Here is an 18,968-nt window from a genome sequence, read left to right as displayed (position 1 = left end):
AGAGTAAGTATGTAATTCCATTTAAAATATGCATGTAGCTTCTAAAAAGGCGAAGGTCTGGAACATGCACACAGTGACTACCTGGAGAGTGTGCCTGTGGTGTGTAGAGCAGGTGAAGAAGGGGCTTGTAATTTTTCCTCATTTCTCAATTGTCTAGATTTTTTTTTCTTAAATTCTTAAAAATACAGTACAAGACATCACGTATATTCACAAAGAACCCGTATCGATCCTGACAGTTAAGGACCAGGGAATGCTACATGCTCAATTTGACTCGTTTCACAGAGAGTTCAATTCTTGGGGATCAGGTTCTGCGCTGGGCAAGGAAGCCACCGGGATGAGTATCACCTAACCTATGGCAGGACTTAAGCGATCCCAGAGCACAGGTAAGAGGAACAGTGCATTTGGGAAAAAGGGCATTGTCACCCATTAAGAAATCACTTTCTCACCTGATTCATAATGGCCCTCTGTAGGCTTCAGCTCTCGCTCTCGCTCTCGGCAGCAGTGTCTTCCTTCTAAATGTGAACTACACCAAGCAGGAGGTGTCCCTGGGGAAAGAGAAGTCCCCTGAACGCGCCTACCGGAGTACTCAGGATAGCTCCGCAGCGGCACAAATACCCTGTCTTGTCTGGTGTCTCCGCTGAGTAATGTGAATTCTAGGGCAGCAAAGAGGTTTAGCTAGTGACTTCGAAACAAAATTTACCTGTTAACTGAATCCAGGGAAATAATTTGCAACAGAGCGGTACACGACGCAAAGTGCTATGCTGAACACTAGATTGTGTATTCTTTTTTTTCTTTTCCGCCCAACTTTACGTTTCCATGCACCAAAATGTTGATGCCGTAAATACTGGATGCCATGCTTACCTGACAGGTTTCTTCCATCCTACCCGGGCGCGGGGACTCAGAGCGAGCGCGCGAGCCGCGGCTGGAACCTGCCTCTTGCAGCCGGAGCAAGCTCGTCCGGCCGCGGTTTCCACAGCCGGCCCCCGGCGGGAGCGGTTCCCGCGCCGCGGGTCCCGCAGTCAGTACCCCGCGCGCACGCGCGCTCCGTCGGGCCGCTCCGGCGCCTACAGTCTTGGGCGGGGCCGCTCGCGAACCGCTCCGGGGGGCGGGGCGGCGAGGAGCGCCTCTGGGCACGTGATTAGCGCCAACATGGCGGCGCCCAGGGGTGTCCACCTGCTGCTCCGCAGAGGTAAGCGCGAGAACCCAGAGGGCTCGCACGGTCACCCACTCGCTGCGCCCCGGGTTAAAGGGATACATACCCGCGCACAGGAATGTGCTTTCAGTCCTCCGGACTCACGCATGCGCTCACGAGGACACATTCAGGAACGCACACATTTGTTCGTCTGTACTCGCCTGAATCACGTCACTGCGTCATTACTCCTTGAGATTTATGAGCCATTGACTCGTTTTCTCCCCCCCACTTAAATAAATTGTATAATGAGTGTTAAACACACTTATTCTGGCTACCATGCAGTGAAACTTGAGCCTGGATACGCAGTTGATTTCTCTACAGCTATTCTGTTGACATTCTTTTGAGGAACTTGTAGATGAATGACTTAAGAGATTATTCTTTTCTGATGATTTAAGAGAACAAATGTCTGAGTAGTTCCAAATAGATATTACCCTGACTGTTGAGGTTTTAGTTAAACGTACAAATACGTTTGTAGCTGAATTACGGGAATCTGTTGGATTTGAATTACTCTCTGAATCTTTGCTGGAAAGAACTTCGAAATTGTTTCATGGATGAAGAAACAAAAGTAAATATATGATGAGGGGCTACTTAAGGGTCAGGCACGTGAGACAAACAGCCAAGGTAGATATTTTAATAGTGACAGTTACCATTTGTGTGTTTAGTACATTTGATAATTGTGTTAAGCGCTTTACGTACACTGGCTGCCTTTTAAAAATCTAGCGAGTTAGGACTTACTCTCTTAGGAAACAGAAAAAATGAGGCTAGAAAAGTTAACTAATACGACTAAGGTCCCATAGATGGTAAGAGGCGGAGTGTGCATTTGACCATGAACCTTTTTGGGGCCGGGATGGTACTTGGAATTGAACCCAGTGCCTTCACATTGATTTACCTCCCCAAACCTTTATTATGTATATGCTTTTATTTTTATTTTGAGACAGGGTTTCACTAAGTTGTCCAGGTTGGGCTCAAACTTGCCATCTTCCTGCCTCAGCTTCCCAAAGTGCTAAGATTACAGGTGTGAGCCACAATGCCAGGCTTTTTTAAAAAGTGCTCATTTCAGTGGCATAGTCTTTCCATAGAAATCCGCACAGAGTTCAAGTGAGATAGGCAAGTACAAGTGTGTGCAAGAAGATGAAGGTGGTTATAGAAAGGAACAAAGCTGATGGATGGATAGACCTCAGTGTTTTGAATAGGGAATAACGGAAGATTTAGTGAGATATGTGTAAGGGGAAGGGTGATGTAGGAAGCATTTTGGACTGGTTACTTGGAAGAATGGTCAGCATGAGAGCTGCAGCCTGGTGGAAAGAGAGCCAAACTACATTGCTTCAGATCTAGGCTGCAGTCCAAGCTCTTTTTACTAATTAAGTTACTTTTTCTCTTTCCTTTTTTGACAAGAAACAGACATTAGACTTTATTTTTGTGCACTCCAAGTAATAATGAAAAGGATCCAAAAAGATAGTTAAGGTAGAGACTCCCCATTCCCAAAACCGTGTGTGTGTGTGTGTGTGTGTGTGTGTGTGTGTGTGTGTGTAGTTTTTACATGTCAGCAGTCCTGAACCTTTTTGGCACCAGGGACTGTTTTTGTGGAAGACAATTTGGTTTTGGAATGATTCAAGTTCACTACATTTATTATGTGCTTATTTCATTATTACTACATTGTAATAGATAATGAAATAATTATACAACGCACTGTAAGGCAGAATCAGTGGGAGCCCTGAGATTGTTTTCCTGTACCTAGCCTCATCTGGAGGTGATGGGAGATAGTGACACCTGAAGTGTGCTGCCTATGTCCAGTCTACTCTGTAATCTTGTTTTGGTTGCTGTCACTGCAGAAACCCTGCTTTATAAAGGATGTTGGAAACAGAAGCAGGCTTTCAGTGCTTTGTAAAAAATCTCAGGGTATTGGTATTTTGTCTTGACTTTAATCCAGAATGGAGATTTGAAGTTGTCTCAAACATACTTTTGAGGCCATTATTATTTGCAATCTCAAACAGTCGATCCTCAAGAGTGGACAAAGTTGATTCACCTAGCTTATTCACACATGGGTTGTGGTCCCATTTCTTTCCAATTCGGGAGTCCTTTTTTTGGCTGGAATGTAATAAACTCTTTTGAAAACTGAGATAGGTGATCATGGGCTTCTAGGTTGAAGAGCCTGGCTCATTGTCTTTCAAAAGCTCTGCTAATGTTTAAAACTTGTTAAAAATCTTAGCGTTTATTTGTTGCCTCTGTAATTCCAGTTTGGCTTTTTTTTTTCCCCCTGCCCCCGGTACCGGGAATTGAACTCAGGATGTTGCGCTTGCCAGGCAGGCGCTGTACTGCTGAGCTAAATCCCCAGCCCCTCCAGTTTGGCTTTGAATGAAACAACTTTATCTGCAGACTTGGACACAGTTGTCATTCTTTTCTGAAGGGATAGATTGAGTTCACTGAGCAGATTAAATATGTCACACAAGTAAGCAAATTTTGCAACCCATTGAGTGTCATTGAAATGTGCTGCCAGTGGTGACTTTTCCTTTAAAAAAGTCTCTAGAGAGGCTGTATTAACTCAGAAACTCTGGCCAGCAGTTTACCTTTAGAAAAAACATCTCACTTCTGTGTATGAGAGAAACGTATGTGCTCTGTGTCTGTCTCCTCACAGAACTGTGCAGACAGACCTAAGGGCATATACTTTAATGTAGTTGATAGTTTTAATCACAGCCTGTGAAATGTTTTAAGTTCAGGTGACGTTTTTCAGCTAGCCAGCATTTCTCTATAGATGATACATTATGTACACTTACATTCAGAAGTGACCTCTGTGACCTGAGCCATCCAGTCATGGCAACTGCTCCACCTGTATACATCCTGACACAGAGTGATCAGTTTTCCTGATATGTACCCATTCAGATTTGAATAGTTCTGGTGTTGGTTGACAACAAAAGTATATGTAACATATTCTCATGCATATCTTCCTGAAAAATAAAAACAAACTTTGTTGTCAACGTTGGTACATTTTTCAACCTGGGTTGTGTTCCATAGTGACTCATTAATCCTCTCTAACAATTATGTCATTGTCCTCTGCTGTTTCATTAATTTGTCTAGTTATGATGCTAGCCAAAAGAGAAATGCATACCACCTTTTGAAGTACAGCCTCTCGAAAGGTTCACAACAAATATCCTTAGTAGCAGACAGGATCAACTCTTCACCAGTAGTAAAGAGCTTATTAACTTTAGCAATGTGGTTAGCTACTACAAATGATGCTTTCAGTGCAGACAGATTTAATGAAGTGGTGGCCTTCAATAATTGCTTCTTTTTTCATGTTCATGTGTATTTGTTTTGAAAAACTCTAAAAGCTTGGTCTTTTCATGCAGTGTTTGGTCTCCATGTGGTGAAGCACTTTTAAAGGGTTCATGGCTTTGTTGGCTAGTCGGTTGACACATATTATACAAAGTGGACTTGGAGAATGTGAATCATCTGTTGCAGTGAACCTGTGATTTAAGTAGGACTGTTGGTATTTTCTTTTAAATGCAGCTTTCTTTTAGTTGGCAGTCTTAGAGTCTTTTGCTGTCTCACCATTGAGTCTTTGACCCTTTCTCAAAGAGGCTTTCCAGTGACGTTTGATTTTTACTCATTTTGGGTAGAGCTAGTTGGTGGGTGTACCAAAATTGTGACCGAGACAAGTATGAAGTATGGGAAAGAGGTGCATATGGAAGTGGTAAATAAATTAATGGGTGGACCACACACAGACTAAAGTAATTGTCAGATTCTGACTTAAAACCTACTACCAGATGCAGCTGTACAGTTGAAATATAACTCACTTGCCACTAGGAAGCCTGCCACCAAGTGCAGCTTAATTTTTACTTGCCAGTCACTGACAGGGTTTTGATATGAGTCTGTGAACAATTGATTTATTATGGTCTCTATGCAGTCAGATCCTGATGCTTGCCTATTGTGGTGGCGCACACCTGTAATCCTAGTACTTGGGGAGACTGAGGCAGAAGGATCACTGTGAATTTGAGGCCACCCTGGGCTACATAGTGAGTTTAAGGCCAGACTGTACTACATAGTGAGACCCTGTCTCAAAAAAACTAAAAAACAAACAAAAACAAAAACCCTCTAATGCCAAACTGTATTTGCAACTGCTCTCCAGTGCTAACATCACTGCCTCAGCTCCACCCAGATCATCAGGCATTAGATTCTCATATTATATTTTAGCATATTATCTGCTATTTGTATTTATGTTTTTAAGAGAGAGGGTCTTCCTATATTGTCCAAGCTGACCCTGAACTTCTGGGCTCAAATAATCCTTCCTCAGCTTTCAGAGTAACTGGGACTACAGGTATGCACCACTGTACCTGATTGGTAATTTTTTTAACTCTAAAAAATTGTTCCTCAGGTCTCAGCTGAATGCCCGAAGGTGTATACTCTGATGAAGCTGGTAGTGGGACTCCCACTCCTCCTAGCCTACACTGCAACCTCTATTATTCAGTTCTTGGCCTGCAACAGTAGCTATCTGGTAGACCCTGTGGAGTGTCACCTAGCTCTCAAATGCTCCTGTCTCGGGACCCTAACCCCACCAATACCAGCTGCTTCAGCAGCCAGAACTCTGCTGTTGGACTCTTAAGCTAAGTTGTGGCACTGTGGTCTGCTTGGGCATCACCTCCTGATGCTACAGTTGGAAAGTTTTTCCAAGACAGAAATCTGGGACCAACCTGAGCTCACCTTGTGTTGTTTTTTACTTAAAATTCATAGTCCTGCATTGCTTAGTGTCCAGTGCCAAAATATACCTGCTCCACGTATTTTGTCTAGTTCCTTAGGCAGAAGGCAATTCCTGTACTAGTTATTCTAACACAGAAAGAAGAAGACTTTGTGTTGTTGGTGTTGTTTTTAACCAGTAGGTTACTTCTCTTTTTTCTTTTCTTCTTTCATTTTAAATTTATTTGTTGAAGCAACTGGTTAGTCTGCTCAGTGGAGCTTTCCATTTCCTGGACTTTTCTGATTGTATTGTGTTGTACTGGAGTGGTTTAAGATGTTCTCCTGTAAGGTGGCAGATCCAAGGTTGTTTTGTTGTTTGGCAAGAGTAGGTGGTTGTAGGTGGTGGTTGTTTTGTAACATTAGTGACCACTGGCGATTATTATGTAGCTCCGTAACTCATCAGAAGTTCTCAAAATGGTAATACTTTAATTCCATGATTCCTTCTTCATTTTCCAGAAAACATCTACAAAGAAAAACCTTCTCATCAGGTGTCTGATTGCCCTGGTAGACCTTGTCCTACAGGGAAAGTTAAATGCTTGATTTGGTCTCTTAATCAATTTACAAAATAACAATCTTACTCTGCAAAAGTGACCAATGAGTTTTTGCTTAGAACCATCATATGATCTGCTTCTTTAACTTCCTGAAAGCACATGAAAGGATCATGAAGTATTGAAATAAAATCCTAAGGCAGGATTGCAAGATTCAGGAATAGAAGAACAAACGCTGTTGACAAAGGTACCATTTTAAAAGTGGAATTTAAGGAATTCTTACTATAACGTAATGTTACAAGGGTGGAAAATTATAGGCTAAGAGAGGACTGAACATCTTCTAACACTTGCTGCAAGTTAGGTCGGGTCTCAGGGTATGAGGCATATTTCTGCATAGGGTGAATATACTTGGAATAAATATAACTGTGCCTCTCAGTACCCACAGGGTGATTTCTATAAGATGAAAAGGCACTAGGTAAAGACATGGCTTTGAATCCTGTCTCTGTATCTTTTTTTTTTTTGGTTTTATTTTTGAGGCAGGGTCTCACTTTGTAGGGCAGGCTGACCTCGAACTCACAGTGATCCTCCTGCCTCAGTCTTCTGAGTGCTGGGATTACTGGCATGTGCTGCAATGCCTGGCTGTCTCTATCACTTATTAAATAAAGAACAAATAAGAACCTATAGCTTTCAGGAGGCTGAAGGAGGAGGATCACAACTTCAAGGCCAGCCTGAGCTACATAGTGAGACCTCCCAGAAAACAAATCTCAAACCTGTTGAAGCACCTAGCACCTAGCACCCGCTTTTTTTTTAACCAGATGGACCACTTTTGATGCTGTCTCTGTGCTCTCTTGGTTGTAGCAGTCACACAAGGCCCCTCACATTCATGGGAGGTGCCAAAGAGCCCATTGGTGGGATGAGGATGAATCTTGTCCTTCTGAGGCTATTTCTTGTATGCAGTGGGGAAGGACTAAGTTCCCCAAATATACACAAATTTTGTGTATTTTCCTGAGGAAAAAGTGCTTGGGTTTCATTAATTTCACATAGTAAGATGTATTTTTTGGAAAAAAAAAAAAAAAAAAAGATATTCCCTTAGAGTATTAAAATTGTACTGATTTTTTGTTTGTTTGTTTTATTTTGCAGTGTTAGGGATTGAACCCAGGATCTTTGCTCTGAGCTACATCCCAGCCCTTTCTTATTTTTGTGTTTTTTGGTTTGGGACAGGGTCTCGCTAAGTTACTTGTTCACTCAGGCTGGACTGAAACTTGTGATCCTTCCTCCTCAGCCTCCCGGACTTCTGGGATTACAGGAGTGCACCACCACACCAGCCTTCAGCATTTTTAATATGCCTCCTGTTGAGTGATGGATTCTCTATCCCCTCTCCTAGAATCTAGACTATCATTGGACAGCTCAGGGCAAGTGACGTTGTGTGGCTTGAGAGCCTGTTAGAAAAGAGTGAGTGCAGCTTCTTTTGCCTCAGTCACTAGAACCCATACACTCAGAGCATAAACTGTTTTGTCAGACAGACAGACAGACAAACAACCCTGCGGTGACCAAGCTATGAGAAAACCGTGCTGTTGGGAGATATCACGTAAAGGTGGCCCAGTTTGGAGTCCTAGATTTGAGTCATCCCATCCCAGGCACCAATTTGTGAGTGAATGAGCCTTTGGATGTGTCCAACCCCCAGCTATTGAATCACCCCAGCCTTCAAGTCTTTTTGACGGAAGGCCTTGAACATCAGACAGCCTCAGGCATTGATTTCTGAACTCCTGGGCCATACAATGCATGAGTCTAATTAAATTGCTTTTTTTTTAAACTGTTTAATTTGGGGTAGTGTGTCACATGGCAGTGGTGATTGAAACAGTTACATCTAACAGCCAGCAACAACTATTTTTCACTGGAAGACCTACAGAACCACTTGTAGGAAGTATCTGGGGGTGCAGGATTTGGAATCACCACATATGACGAAGTATGGCTTCTTATCAGATGTTTATTCATAGTCTAGATGAAGTATAGCAATTAGGAATTGTGTGTGTGTGTTACCAGGGAGTATAGCAATTAGGAATTGTGTGTGTGTGGAACCCATGGGTTTCACACTGTAGAAGAGCACTTTTAACAGGGACTTTTAACAGAGCTGAGGGACTGGGGATTTAGCTCAGCGGCACAGCACCTGCCTGGCAAGGGCAAGGTCGTGAGTTCAATTCCTGGTACCGGGAAAAAAAAACCAACAACAACAACAAAAAAAACACTGAGCTGTACCCATATTTTTCATTTTGAGGGAGGGTCTTACTAAATTGCCCAGGGTGGTCCTGAACTTCATTCTTTCTGCTTCAGCCGCCTAAGTAGTTGTGATTACAGGTGTGTGCCACCACACTCAGGAATAATCTTCATTGTTTAATATGGCTGTGTATCATGGCTGACTTCCACCTTCACCAGGCTTTCAGGCAACCCAAATAGAAAGTTCACTCAAGGTCAAATTTATCCATAAAGAAGTATCCATTGAGAAAAGCAGGGTACTGATATTAATTTAGTCAGAATAGAATTAGGGCAAATTCTAAGAGGAAGTAGTATGTGGACTTTTTATACCAATACTCATTACCACTTTAATAATCTCAATAGTCCCATGACTGTAAACAATCTTTAAAACTGTAGACTCATGTTTTTGCTCCCAGTCAAGATCTACCTCCTAAATTTCAGACTCACACACCCAGCCCCTTACTGAACATTCTAGTCTGATGTCTTCATAGATGTGTCAAAATCAGCATGTCCACAACTCCTTAGTAGGTAGTAATTTTTTTTAAAAAAAAACTTTCATTGAGATGGAATCCACATATGATATAATTCACCCACTTAAACTGTGTAACACAGGCTGGGGATGTAGCTCAGTGTAAAGTGCTTGCCTAATATGTGTGAGGTCCTGAGGTTTAATTCCTAGTACTGCAAACCAAACAAACAAATACCTGAAATATTTGTTTGTTGCAGGACTGGGGATTGAGGCCAGAGCTTTTGCATTAAACTCCATCCCCAGCCTTTTAAAAAAAAATGAATTAATTTGTTTGTTTCTTGGTTGGCTGCTTTTTTGAGACAGGGTCTCACTACGTGGCTGGTGTTGAACTCACTATGTAGCTCAGGCTGGCCTCAAACTCAAAGTGTTCCTCCTGCCTCAGCTCCCGAGCGCCAGCACATCCAGCTCAAGGTCTTATAAATAATGCTGCTGTGAACATGTATGTGCAATTGTATGGTTGTGTTTAATTTTGTCCTTTATACAGAAGCCTTAGCCATGGTTAAGAGCAGGGGGAGGAAAAAAATTGGTAAGGAAGTGATCCACTGGAACCCTGTGGATCAAGAGGCTTCCTGGAGAGAAAGACTGAAAGAGATAGAAAGAACAGAAGGATGGCCAGGGATATAGCTCAGCAGCACAGCTGAGTTTGATTCCTGCCTGGCAAGCCGAAGGTCCTGAGTTCGATTTCCAATACAAAAAAAAAAAAAAAGAAGGAGGCGCTGGGGGAGAGGTGCCCGGAAACAGGTGAGGGGTTTCTACCTCTCAGTCATGAGTGAAGGAAGAATGGGAATTTCTTCTTCTAAGGGAGAAGTACTTTTAAGTTGTGCTGTTTGATTATAAAAGTAATAGGACGGGCTGGGAGTGTGGCTCGGTATTAGAGCACTTACCTAGCACACACAAAGTCCTGGGTTTGATCCCCACACCACCAAAAAGTTAAAAAAAATAAAAAAGTAGAAAAGGGATGTGAGGAAGGCTGTAACCAGTGGCTGAGAATGCGGCTTCTCAAGTGCGGAGGCTTAGTCTGAATCCTGATACTGTGTTTTAAGAGTTATGGAACCATGGACTGATTAGCATCGCCTCTGTCATATGCTGGTGGTCACACAGTACAGTGTGGCAGGGGATTGGGCCAGGGTGTGAACACCAGGAGGCTGGTGGGGGCCCCTGCTTGGGGGCTGCTGCTATAGCATCCCTTAGCCCTGTGCGTGTCTTGCTCACAGCGAGTCGTGGTGTCACTATTAAGGTGTATGCAGCTGACAGATGACACCGCCCCACCGTTTAGATAGATTAGGTATTCTTAAGGTGATTTTTTTTCCTAAGGAAGGTTACTGGTAATATGACCATCATTGCACAAAATTTTTGTTACCACATCCACAAGGAAAAGTGTTAATTACTGAAAAAATACCTTAGGAAAATGAACTTCCCCCCTGCTCCCCAGTACTGGAGTTTGAACCCAGAATGTCATACATGCTAGGCAGGCGCAGCCACTGAGCTACATCCCTGGCTTGAACATTAACTTTTGATTTCTTTTACCTTTCACGTGTAGTTTGTGTGTACCACTCTCGTTCTTCCTTCCATTCAGCTTGTGATAACTCTGGAATTGGGGCCTCACATACCATCTCTGTCATCACTAAGTTGATGGTTTTCTTTTAAGATCAAGTAAGAAATAGGTCAGCAGTGAAAGGAACACCCTGGCCATGTTTGCCCAGACTGGCCGATGCTGTGGAGGACCCGCCACCCTTCCACCCTCTGCCCTACTTCATGCTCCGCCAAGCAGCTGTTCCTGGCCTTGCAAGAAGCAGGGGCACTGCTATCCCAAGAGTGAGGGAGAGGCTCAGCAAAAGGCTTGTGGGGCCAGCGAGTGGGAGACAGGACAGACAATATTAGGAGGGCTTCAGGTGAGGGAAGCATGGGGAAGATTATCTATTAACTAGCTAAGAAGAGAAAAGGCCCTTGAATGTCTATCACAAGGCACTTTTCAGCAGAGCCCTCTAACTCCAGGAACAGTACAACAGTGTGTGCAAGGCAACTGTGTATCTAAAGAAAAATCACAGCAGTCAAGGAGTCTTACAAAGTCAGTTTGGGTGGTTAGTACGTAGTGGTAGCTTCTTTTGTAAGAGCCAGATTAATTTCCTAATGCTATTTTTCTACTTTAATGTTATTGCTTTAATCATTAGAATACCACCAATTCCTTCAGGCAATAGGAAGCTATTGAAGATTTAATGAGATTCATATTGCTTATGCCTAAATGTTGATGACTTCCTGCATGCATATTAATCATCCCTGACCTTGATCTTAAATTCCTACCCAGTACAGATTCTCATCAAACATACCTACTAGATTCCTCGTGTTCACCAAATACCTGGTTTGTTTCCAAAGTACATAAAAGAACATTAAATCTGATGTTCGGTGTGTGTCAAATTTTCAGAACCTTTGTCTGATTTGTCTTCCAATTCTTACCGTGACCATAAATCTGGAAAATTTAGGGAGAGAAAAGTCAGTTAACCCTTCACAGGGGATTTGGCCTTGTGTATAAGACTGTGTTCTGTGCAGCAGACCTTGAACAGACATAATTGGTTGTCTAGGTCAGGATGTCCAACTGGTGCCTCTCAGCCCATCCAGGCCACAGAGCATTTCTGTGTGGCCCGAGGGTGCACCCCGGCTGTCGAGCAGCAGGACTCGCTGTGCTGCTGCTTCCCACACCTGTCCTTTAGTTTGGGCCCACACCCTCCTGCCACGGAGGCCTGGGAAACGGGCTGGCCACCTGGCCTCCTCATGTCCAGCATCTATGCATCTGTCCCAGTTGTCCTCCAGCCACCTTGGCAGATTTCCTGATCAACAGTCCTGCAAATTAGAAGCCAGGGCAGGAGTTGAGAGTGTGAGAGGAGCGGTGACAGGTTGGAGCCTGAGAGAGGAATGCAGGAGAGGCGGTTGGAAAGGATCACACCAGTTGAAGAGAAAAAATAAATACGTAAGAGCTGAGGGTGAAGAGGTTTGTATACAAAGAGGCAGGGAGTGAAGGGAAGGAGCAGGTAAAGAGGTGAGGGAGCTTGTGTGTGGGAAGCCAGTCACTGAGATGAGTGAGGGACAAAAGAGGGAAATTTGTGTATGAAAGAGGCCACATGTGTGGAGAACTGTGGAGAGAGCAAAGCAACCTGGCAGAACCTGACAGCCTGCCCCTGTGGGAGACAGAATGACAGAGCAGTTTTTCCTGATCTACAACAGGACTGAACCCAGGGCTTTTAAAACAACAAAATTACTATTAAGAGGTCCCAGCTTGATGAAGTGACACACACCTGTTATCCCAGCTACTAAGGACGCTGAGGCAGGAGGATCATAGGTTTAAGGTCAGCCCAGTAAACTTAGTAAGACCCTGTTCCAAAATAAAGCTTACAAAAAGGGCTAGGGATATAGCTTGTGATAGTGTTCTACTGGATTCTGTCCCCAGTATTACAAAAAGAAAAGAAGTAAACCATAAGGCTGAAGGTGTAGCTCGGAAATAGAGCACTTGCCTAACATTCATTAGCCCCTGAGTTTGATCCCCAGTACTGCAAAAAGTAAATACATAAATCTTTTAGCATAAAGTAACCCACAAATAGGTGTACACTTAACATATTATATTACATTGGGATTATTTTAAGATGTCCCAAATATGTAGCATTTGATTCTGAAGCATAACCTTCTTATTGACTTGATTATTTTTAATCATATCTTAAGCAAAAATTTGGGGAATATTGTTTTTTGTTTCTGTTTTTTGTCTTTTTGAGACAAGGTCTTGCTATGCAGTTCAGGCTAGCCTTGAACTCATTTATGTAGCCCAAGCTGGCCTCGAATTTGTGATGATCCTCCTGCCTCAGCCTCCAAAGTGCTGGGATTACAGGCATGCACCACCACACCCAGCAAGAAGAATATTGCTTTTGATGACTGTATGTGTTTGCTCCTGTTATGGTTTATGTCTAGATGTCCCCCCAAAGCCTCATGTGGTCATAGAGTTTTTTCGCAGATGGCTGAATTGAGAGGGTGTGATTGATTCATAGTGCAATGCTGAGATTAAGGGTGAGTGATTGCTGGATCAGTCCACTGATTGAATTGGCACCACCCTAATTCTTGTCCCTGGGTACAATATAAGGGGCAGAAAGAGGCTTGTCTGTCCCTTCTCTCACATTATTTTTGCTGTGTTCTGCCACCATGAACTTTGTTGCCCCTCTACCATGTGCCACCCTACCTTAGAGCCAGCTGATTATGGACTAAAACCTCCACAAACTGTGAGCTAATAAACCTTCCTCCTTAACCTTGGGTATTGGGTATTTTGTCTCAGCAGTGAGAGAAAAGTAACTAAGACAGTCCCCCTTTTGTTATAATGGGGTAATTTTGCATACAAATAGTTTTTAATCTTCTTACAGCAGGATTTTCTGTTCATATCACTTAACTGAATAGGTGAGAAGATATCCATTAGGCAAGTAGATTTTTCATATTTAATAATCCAAATCTTTAGCTTTTAAGAACTTTTAAAAATGGCCACAAAATTTCATATGTTTTAGCTCAGTTGTTGTTGCTGTTCTGTTCTTGTTGTTGTTATTGAGTGCTTGGGAGCAAATGTTGTACCACTACATTACACCCTCAGCCTCACTTCAATTACTTAATTCTACTTTTGGAAATCTGTATTTAGAAAATAATCAGAAGATCCAGGCATGGTGGTACATGCCTTTAATTCCAGCCCTCAGGAGGCTGAGGCAGGAGGATTGCTGCGAGTTCAAGGGCAGCCTGGACTATAAAGTGAGTTCAAGCTAACCTAAACTGCATAGTGAAACCCTGTCTCAAAAAGAAAAAAAAGAAAGAAAATAATCATAAGTGCCAACAAAGATTTAAGTTCAAGAGTATCTGTTACAGTGTTGCATATAGTAGCAAAGAACTGGAAATAACCTAAATGTCCAATGAAACAGAGGAATGATTACATAAATTATGACACCCATAAGATGATGTGACTGTTATGACATCGTAAAAATATTACCCATTGAACTTCCTCCAACTGGTTCTCACATTGCTTTCAAATGGCCTTTTAAAAAGTACATTAGAGCTGGGCATTGTGGCACAGGCCTAAAAATCCCAGCACTGTGGGAGGCTGAGGCAGGAGAACTCACAAATTTGAGTCCAACCTAGGGAACTTGGTGACTTAGTGAGACCCTTTCTCAAAATAAAAAAGGACTGGGGATATAGGTCAGTGCAAAGGTCCTGGATTCAATCCCTAGTAACAAAAACTAAAAAAAGTTAAATTATATTTAAAAATAAAAAGAAGGTACATTGGGTCATTTCACACCCTTTAAATGCTTCCTGTCTCCCCATCATAGTGACCACGAAAACCCTGACCTCAAGTGCCCCCCTGGCCTATCTTGTCATCCGTAAGTCCTCCTGTCTGTTGGTCTGCGGTTCAGGTCTCTAATTCTCTAAGCTCTTTCCTTCTTGCAGTCTTGGCATGTGCTCTTCCCCAGAGTGAACTAGCTTTCCCCAGCCTTCACCTGACTGATTCCTGCTTGCCTTTTGCTTGGTTGTCACTTTATCAGAAGGGTTTCCTGAGTGTTGCTGCTCTAAGAAGAGGCCCCAGTACTCTTATATCATAATTTGATCATCCTTCATAACGTAGCACATTTTCAAATATATGTCCACTTGTGTCATATATTGTCAATAATATGTCAATTTTCAAATATATGTCCACTTGTGTCAATAATATGTCAATTAATGCCCATTTCTCCTCTGGACTTCATAGTTTTCTCTCCTGTGTGGGAGAGTTTTTCAGATTTATTGTCTACCTCTTTAAATTGAGATTTTGATTTCTGTTGCTGTGTAGTTTTATTTACTCTTAAGGCAGATTCTTGACAGGTTGCCTAGGCTGACCTCAAATTTCTGGCTCTCTTACCTCAGATATCCAAGTAGCTGGGGTAATAGGTATGCTCCACCATGCCCAGCTCTGTTGCTCTATTTTCTGTTGATACTATTTCTCTTAACTCATGTCATGGCATATAATATCGACATTGATTGGAGTTATTAGGATCCTGTACATGGAACGTCTTTATTCCTCTCATTTCCCCTTCCCTTCTCCCTTACCCCCACTGTTTTCTTGGAACCATTTCCTTATTGGGCAAGATCTGTCCCCTTGTCCCTTTCTATCCATCGTTTATCATTTTCTTTCTTTGTACTTTGCCTCACTAAAATGAGATACCATATGGTATTTAAGCTCATATGTCTGATTTATTTCACTCAAAATTATATTTTTCAGGTGCATCCATTTTTGTACAAATGCCTCAAATTTGACATTTTTTATAGCCAAATAGTATTCCCTTATATATAGATACTACATTTTGTTTGTTTGTTTTTGTTTTTCTTCCAGTACCAGGAATCAAACTCGTGACCTTGTGCTTGCCAGGCAGGCACTGTGCCACTGAGCTGAATTCCCAGCCCTGATACTACATTTTGTTTATCCAGTCATCTGTTGATGGGTATACAGGTTGCTTTCAGGATTTAGCTATTATGAATGTTCTGCTATAAACATTGGTATGCAAGTTTCATTGTAGTATGATGACTTAAGCTCTTTGGGGAAGATACATAGCAGAGGGATAGCTGGGTTGTATGGAATTTCCAACCCATCAGTCTGGATTGAAGGTTGTTTTCCTTCGGACCTTAAATACTTTATTCCAAGCTCTCCTTCACTTGAGAGTTTGTGCTAAGAAGTCAGCTGTGATTTTGAAGGACTTTCATTTACAAGTGATTTGTTCCTTTTCCCTAACACCTTCAAGATTCTATTCTTGTGTTGAATTTCTGGAATTTCAATTCTTCAAGGAATCTCCTTACTGATTTCCACAGTGGTTGTACTACTTTGCATTTCCACCAACAATGCAGGAGAGTTCCTTTTTTACCACAGCCACACCAGTGTTTGTTATTGTTTGATTTCTTAATGATTGCCATTCTTTTCAGAGTAAGGTGGAATCTGAGCATCGTTTTAATTTCCTTAAATGACCAGAGATTTTGAACATTTTTTGATGTATTTGTTGACCATCTCTATTTCCTCCTCTATGAAGTATTCATTTTTCTAGCCCATTTCTTGACTAGGTCTTTAATTTTAGGTGGTTTAACTTTTTTTGAGTTCTTTGAATATTCTGGATATTAGTCCTCTGTCTTAGGAATAGCTGAAATTTTTTCCCATTCTGTAGGTAGTCTGTTCACACTACTGATTGATTCTTTTGCTGTACTGAAGCTTTTTATTCTGGAATCTTGACTATGATATGCCTGGCTGTAGATTTTTTTTGATCATGACTAATTGGAGTTCTATATGCCTCACTTATTCTATGTCAAATTCTTCCCTACCAGGGAACTTTTCTCCATGACATTTCTGAAGTTTTTTTTATATCATTTGTGCTATCTCCTGCTTTTTCATTGATTCCAATCAATCTTAAGTTATTCTTTGCCTCATGTAGGAGTGCTAGATTGATCTCTCATAGTCCTTTGCTATTTTTAAGAAATTTTTCTTTCATGATTGCTAACTGCAAGCCTGTCTTCTATATCTGAGATCCTGTCTTTGCACTGGTTTATCCTGCTGTGGATACTTTTAATGGAATTTTTATTCTCCTGGATATTTGCTTGACTCTGCCTTATGGATTCCATTTATTTCTTATGCTGAGCATTCATGGCTTCCATAATTTTCTTAAACTCCTCTACTTTTTTTTTAATCTGTATCTGCTGTAGAGTCACTAAGCATGGTTTTTCTTGTGGAAACCATAGTTTCATCTCTGCAGTTATCTGAGAAATTATTTCTGATTTGAGTTTTTCTAGAGCCTCATTCAATTGCTTTGCTCTTACCACTTCAGAGAGGTCAGGTGGGTGGCTTTTGGATTGCACCATGTCACTGCCCCCTATGTTTGCTTTTGGTGAACTGGACGTCTGGGGTTGCATTTTGTTTAAATGTCTTCTTATTTTCTTTGCTTTTTTTTGTTAGTTTAATTCCTGGGGTGATGCTTACAAATTTCCTATGGTAGGTTGCTTTATTGCTAGTATTTAGAACCTTTAGGAAATGACTACTTCTCTGAGGTATCTGTCTTCTGGTATAACTGGTTTTTGGCTTTTGAGTCAGTTGCAAGATCCTACCTCTTCAATTTGTTGGGGATGAGAAGTTGCTGCCTGCTTGGCCCAGCCTCTGGTTCTTTGGCCCTGTGCCACAGTATTTTCTATGACCCTTAGTCAATCTTGGTCTTGGAATACCAGGAAGAATACCTGTTTTGAACAATTATGTCACTTTTAGCTAAAGTGATACCATCAGCAATAACAACTACACAGCAAATTATACACAGTATATAAGTCGTTAGTATGTCAGTTTTTTCCTCAGGAGTTAAAATTTAAAATGGGTTAGGGAGAAAATAGAGAAGTGGAAGAAGAGGAAGAGATTAGAAGTCAGTCTCGAGGACAAAGGGGGATCACACTAATTTTGGGAAACTGGTGCAGAAGACTGGAGGGAAAGAGAAAAGGAAGAGATAAAAAGAACAGAACAGGAGAACAACCACAAAGAGGCTAGAAACTACAATCATACTCATACAAAAACAAAATCAAACAATGAGAAAAAAACAAAAACAAAAACCCCCCCAAAAAACAAAAAACAAAACCACCACAACAAAAAACAAACAAGAAAGAAAAAGAAAAAAAGTCCACTTCCTAGTTTGTCTCTGCTGTTAGTGGTAGACAGTGTGTGGAGACAGATTCTAGATCTGTGTTGATTTATCCCAGTAAGCCAGCAGTTAGCTTTTTGGCAGGGTAGTGGGTAATTTCAGCATGCCTGCACCTTCTAGCCAAGACCAGACTTAAATTGGTCTGTAGGGAACAGCACACCTTCTGTGGACTTGAGCCTGGCTGGGAGCTGCTAGATGGAGCCAGCAGCTACTAAGTTCTGAGCTCAGCCAGACCCTCTCAAAGATGGCTCCCAGTCAGTCACTTTCTTGAGTGGGATGACTGAGCCCTCAGCACCCACCAACACCACTGCACCACTAGTGCAGTCCTTCATGTCCACTGCTCCCCTCCACTGATTTGTCTGTGGAGGCCTCTGGGGTAGCCAGCAGTCATCGTGTGTTTGCAGGTTTGAATTGCTCCTCTTGCATAGTGAGTCCCGTCTCAGGGAGAAGGCTGGCTACGTCCTTCTTCGTTGAAGTTTCTCTCTTCACTTTCTCTGTGGGCTACAACTCATGCCTCAGATACTTCCTGAGTCCAGGGGACCCACTTCCCTCCTTCTTGTCTTCCTCATATTGCTATATTTCAGCACCTAGATGGCAACTCTCAGAGAGACTCTTTCTCTGCTGCTTACCACTCTGCCATCTTGTTGCTCCTCCAGTCTATGTCTTTTCATTGGAGAGTTGAAGCCATTCAAATTGAGAGATATTACTGAGATGTATTGGTTATTTACTATCATTGTCTTCCTTATCTGTTGGTATATCATTTGTTTTATTTTTCATGTTTTGTTGTTGTTTATCCACTGACCTCATTAATTTCCTCTATGTTTTTAGGTGTATCTAATCCTATGTTTCTGTCAAGAATATTCTTGAGTATTTTTGATAGGTTTTTCCAGTGCAGAGAGAAATAAAACAGAATAAAATGCCTTTATTGTGGACGCGGAGAAGACCACAAGGAAAGAGAAAAACGTGGCTTCTAAAGATCTTTTGTGGGGTCCAAGGTTAACTAGCCCCAGGCTGGAGGTGGGGTTTAGGAGGCGGACCGCCTGACATGGCAGACCAGGATTGGGTGGGAGCAT

The 18,968-nt window shown here is 42.0% G+C and overlaps 1 protein-coding gene across 3 annotated transcripts in view; it reads left to right on the top strand.

The window, feature by feature from the left end:
- Positions 1–867: 867 nt before the first annotated feature.
- Positions 868–18,968, top strand: part of Metap1d (methionyl aminopeptidase type 1D (mitochondrial)) — an 86,621-nt gene continuing 68,520 nt past the window's right edge. Inside the window, exon 1 of one of the 3 annotated variants that reach the window (XM_005393221.2) lies at positions 868–1,189. In XM_005393221.2, the coding sequence (XP_005393278.1) occupies positions 1,150–1,189 (40 nt within the window). In that variant the 5' untranslated portion in view covers positions 868–1,149. The remainder of the gene's footprint in view (positions 1,190–18,968) is intronic. The other 2 variants (XM_005393223.2, XM_005393222.2) reach the window with 2 other exon arrangements.

This window comes from Chinchilla lanigera, unplaced genomic scaffold (assembly GCF_000276665.1).
Source record: "Chinchilla lanigera isolate Chin_1 unplaced genomic scaffold, ChiLan1.0 scaffold00048, whole genome shotgun sequence".
Taxonomy (NCBI): Eukaryota; Metazoa; Chordata; class Mammalia; order Rodentia; family Chinchillidae; genus Chinchilla; species Chinchilla lanigera.
This window is presented reverse-complemented; position numbering and strand designations above follow the sequence as displayed.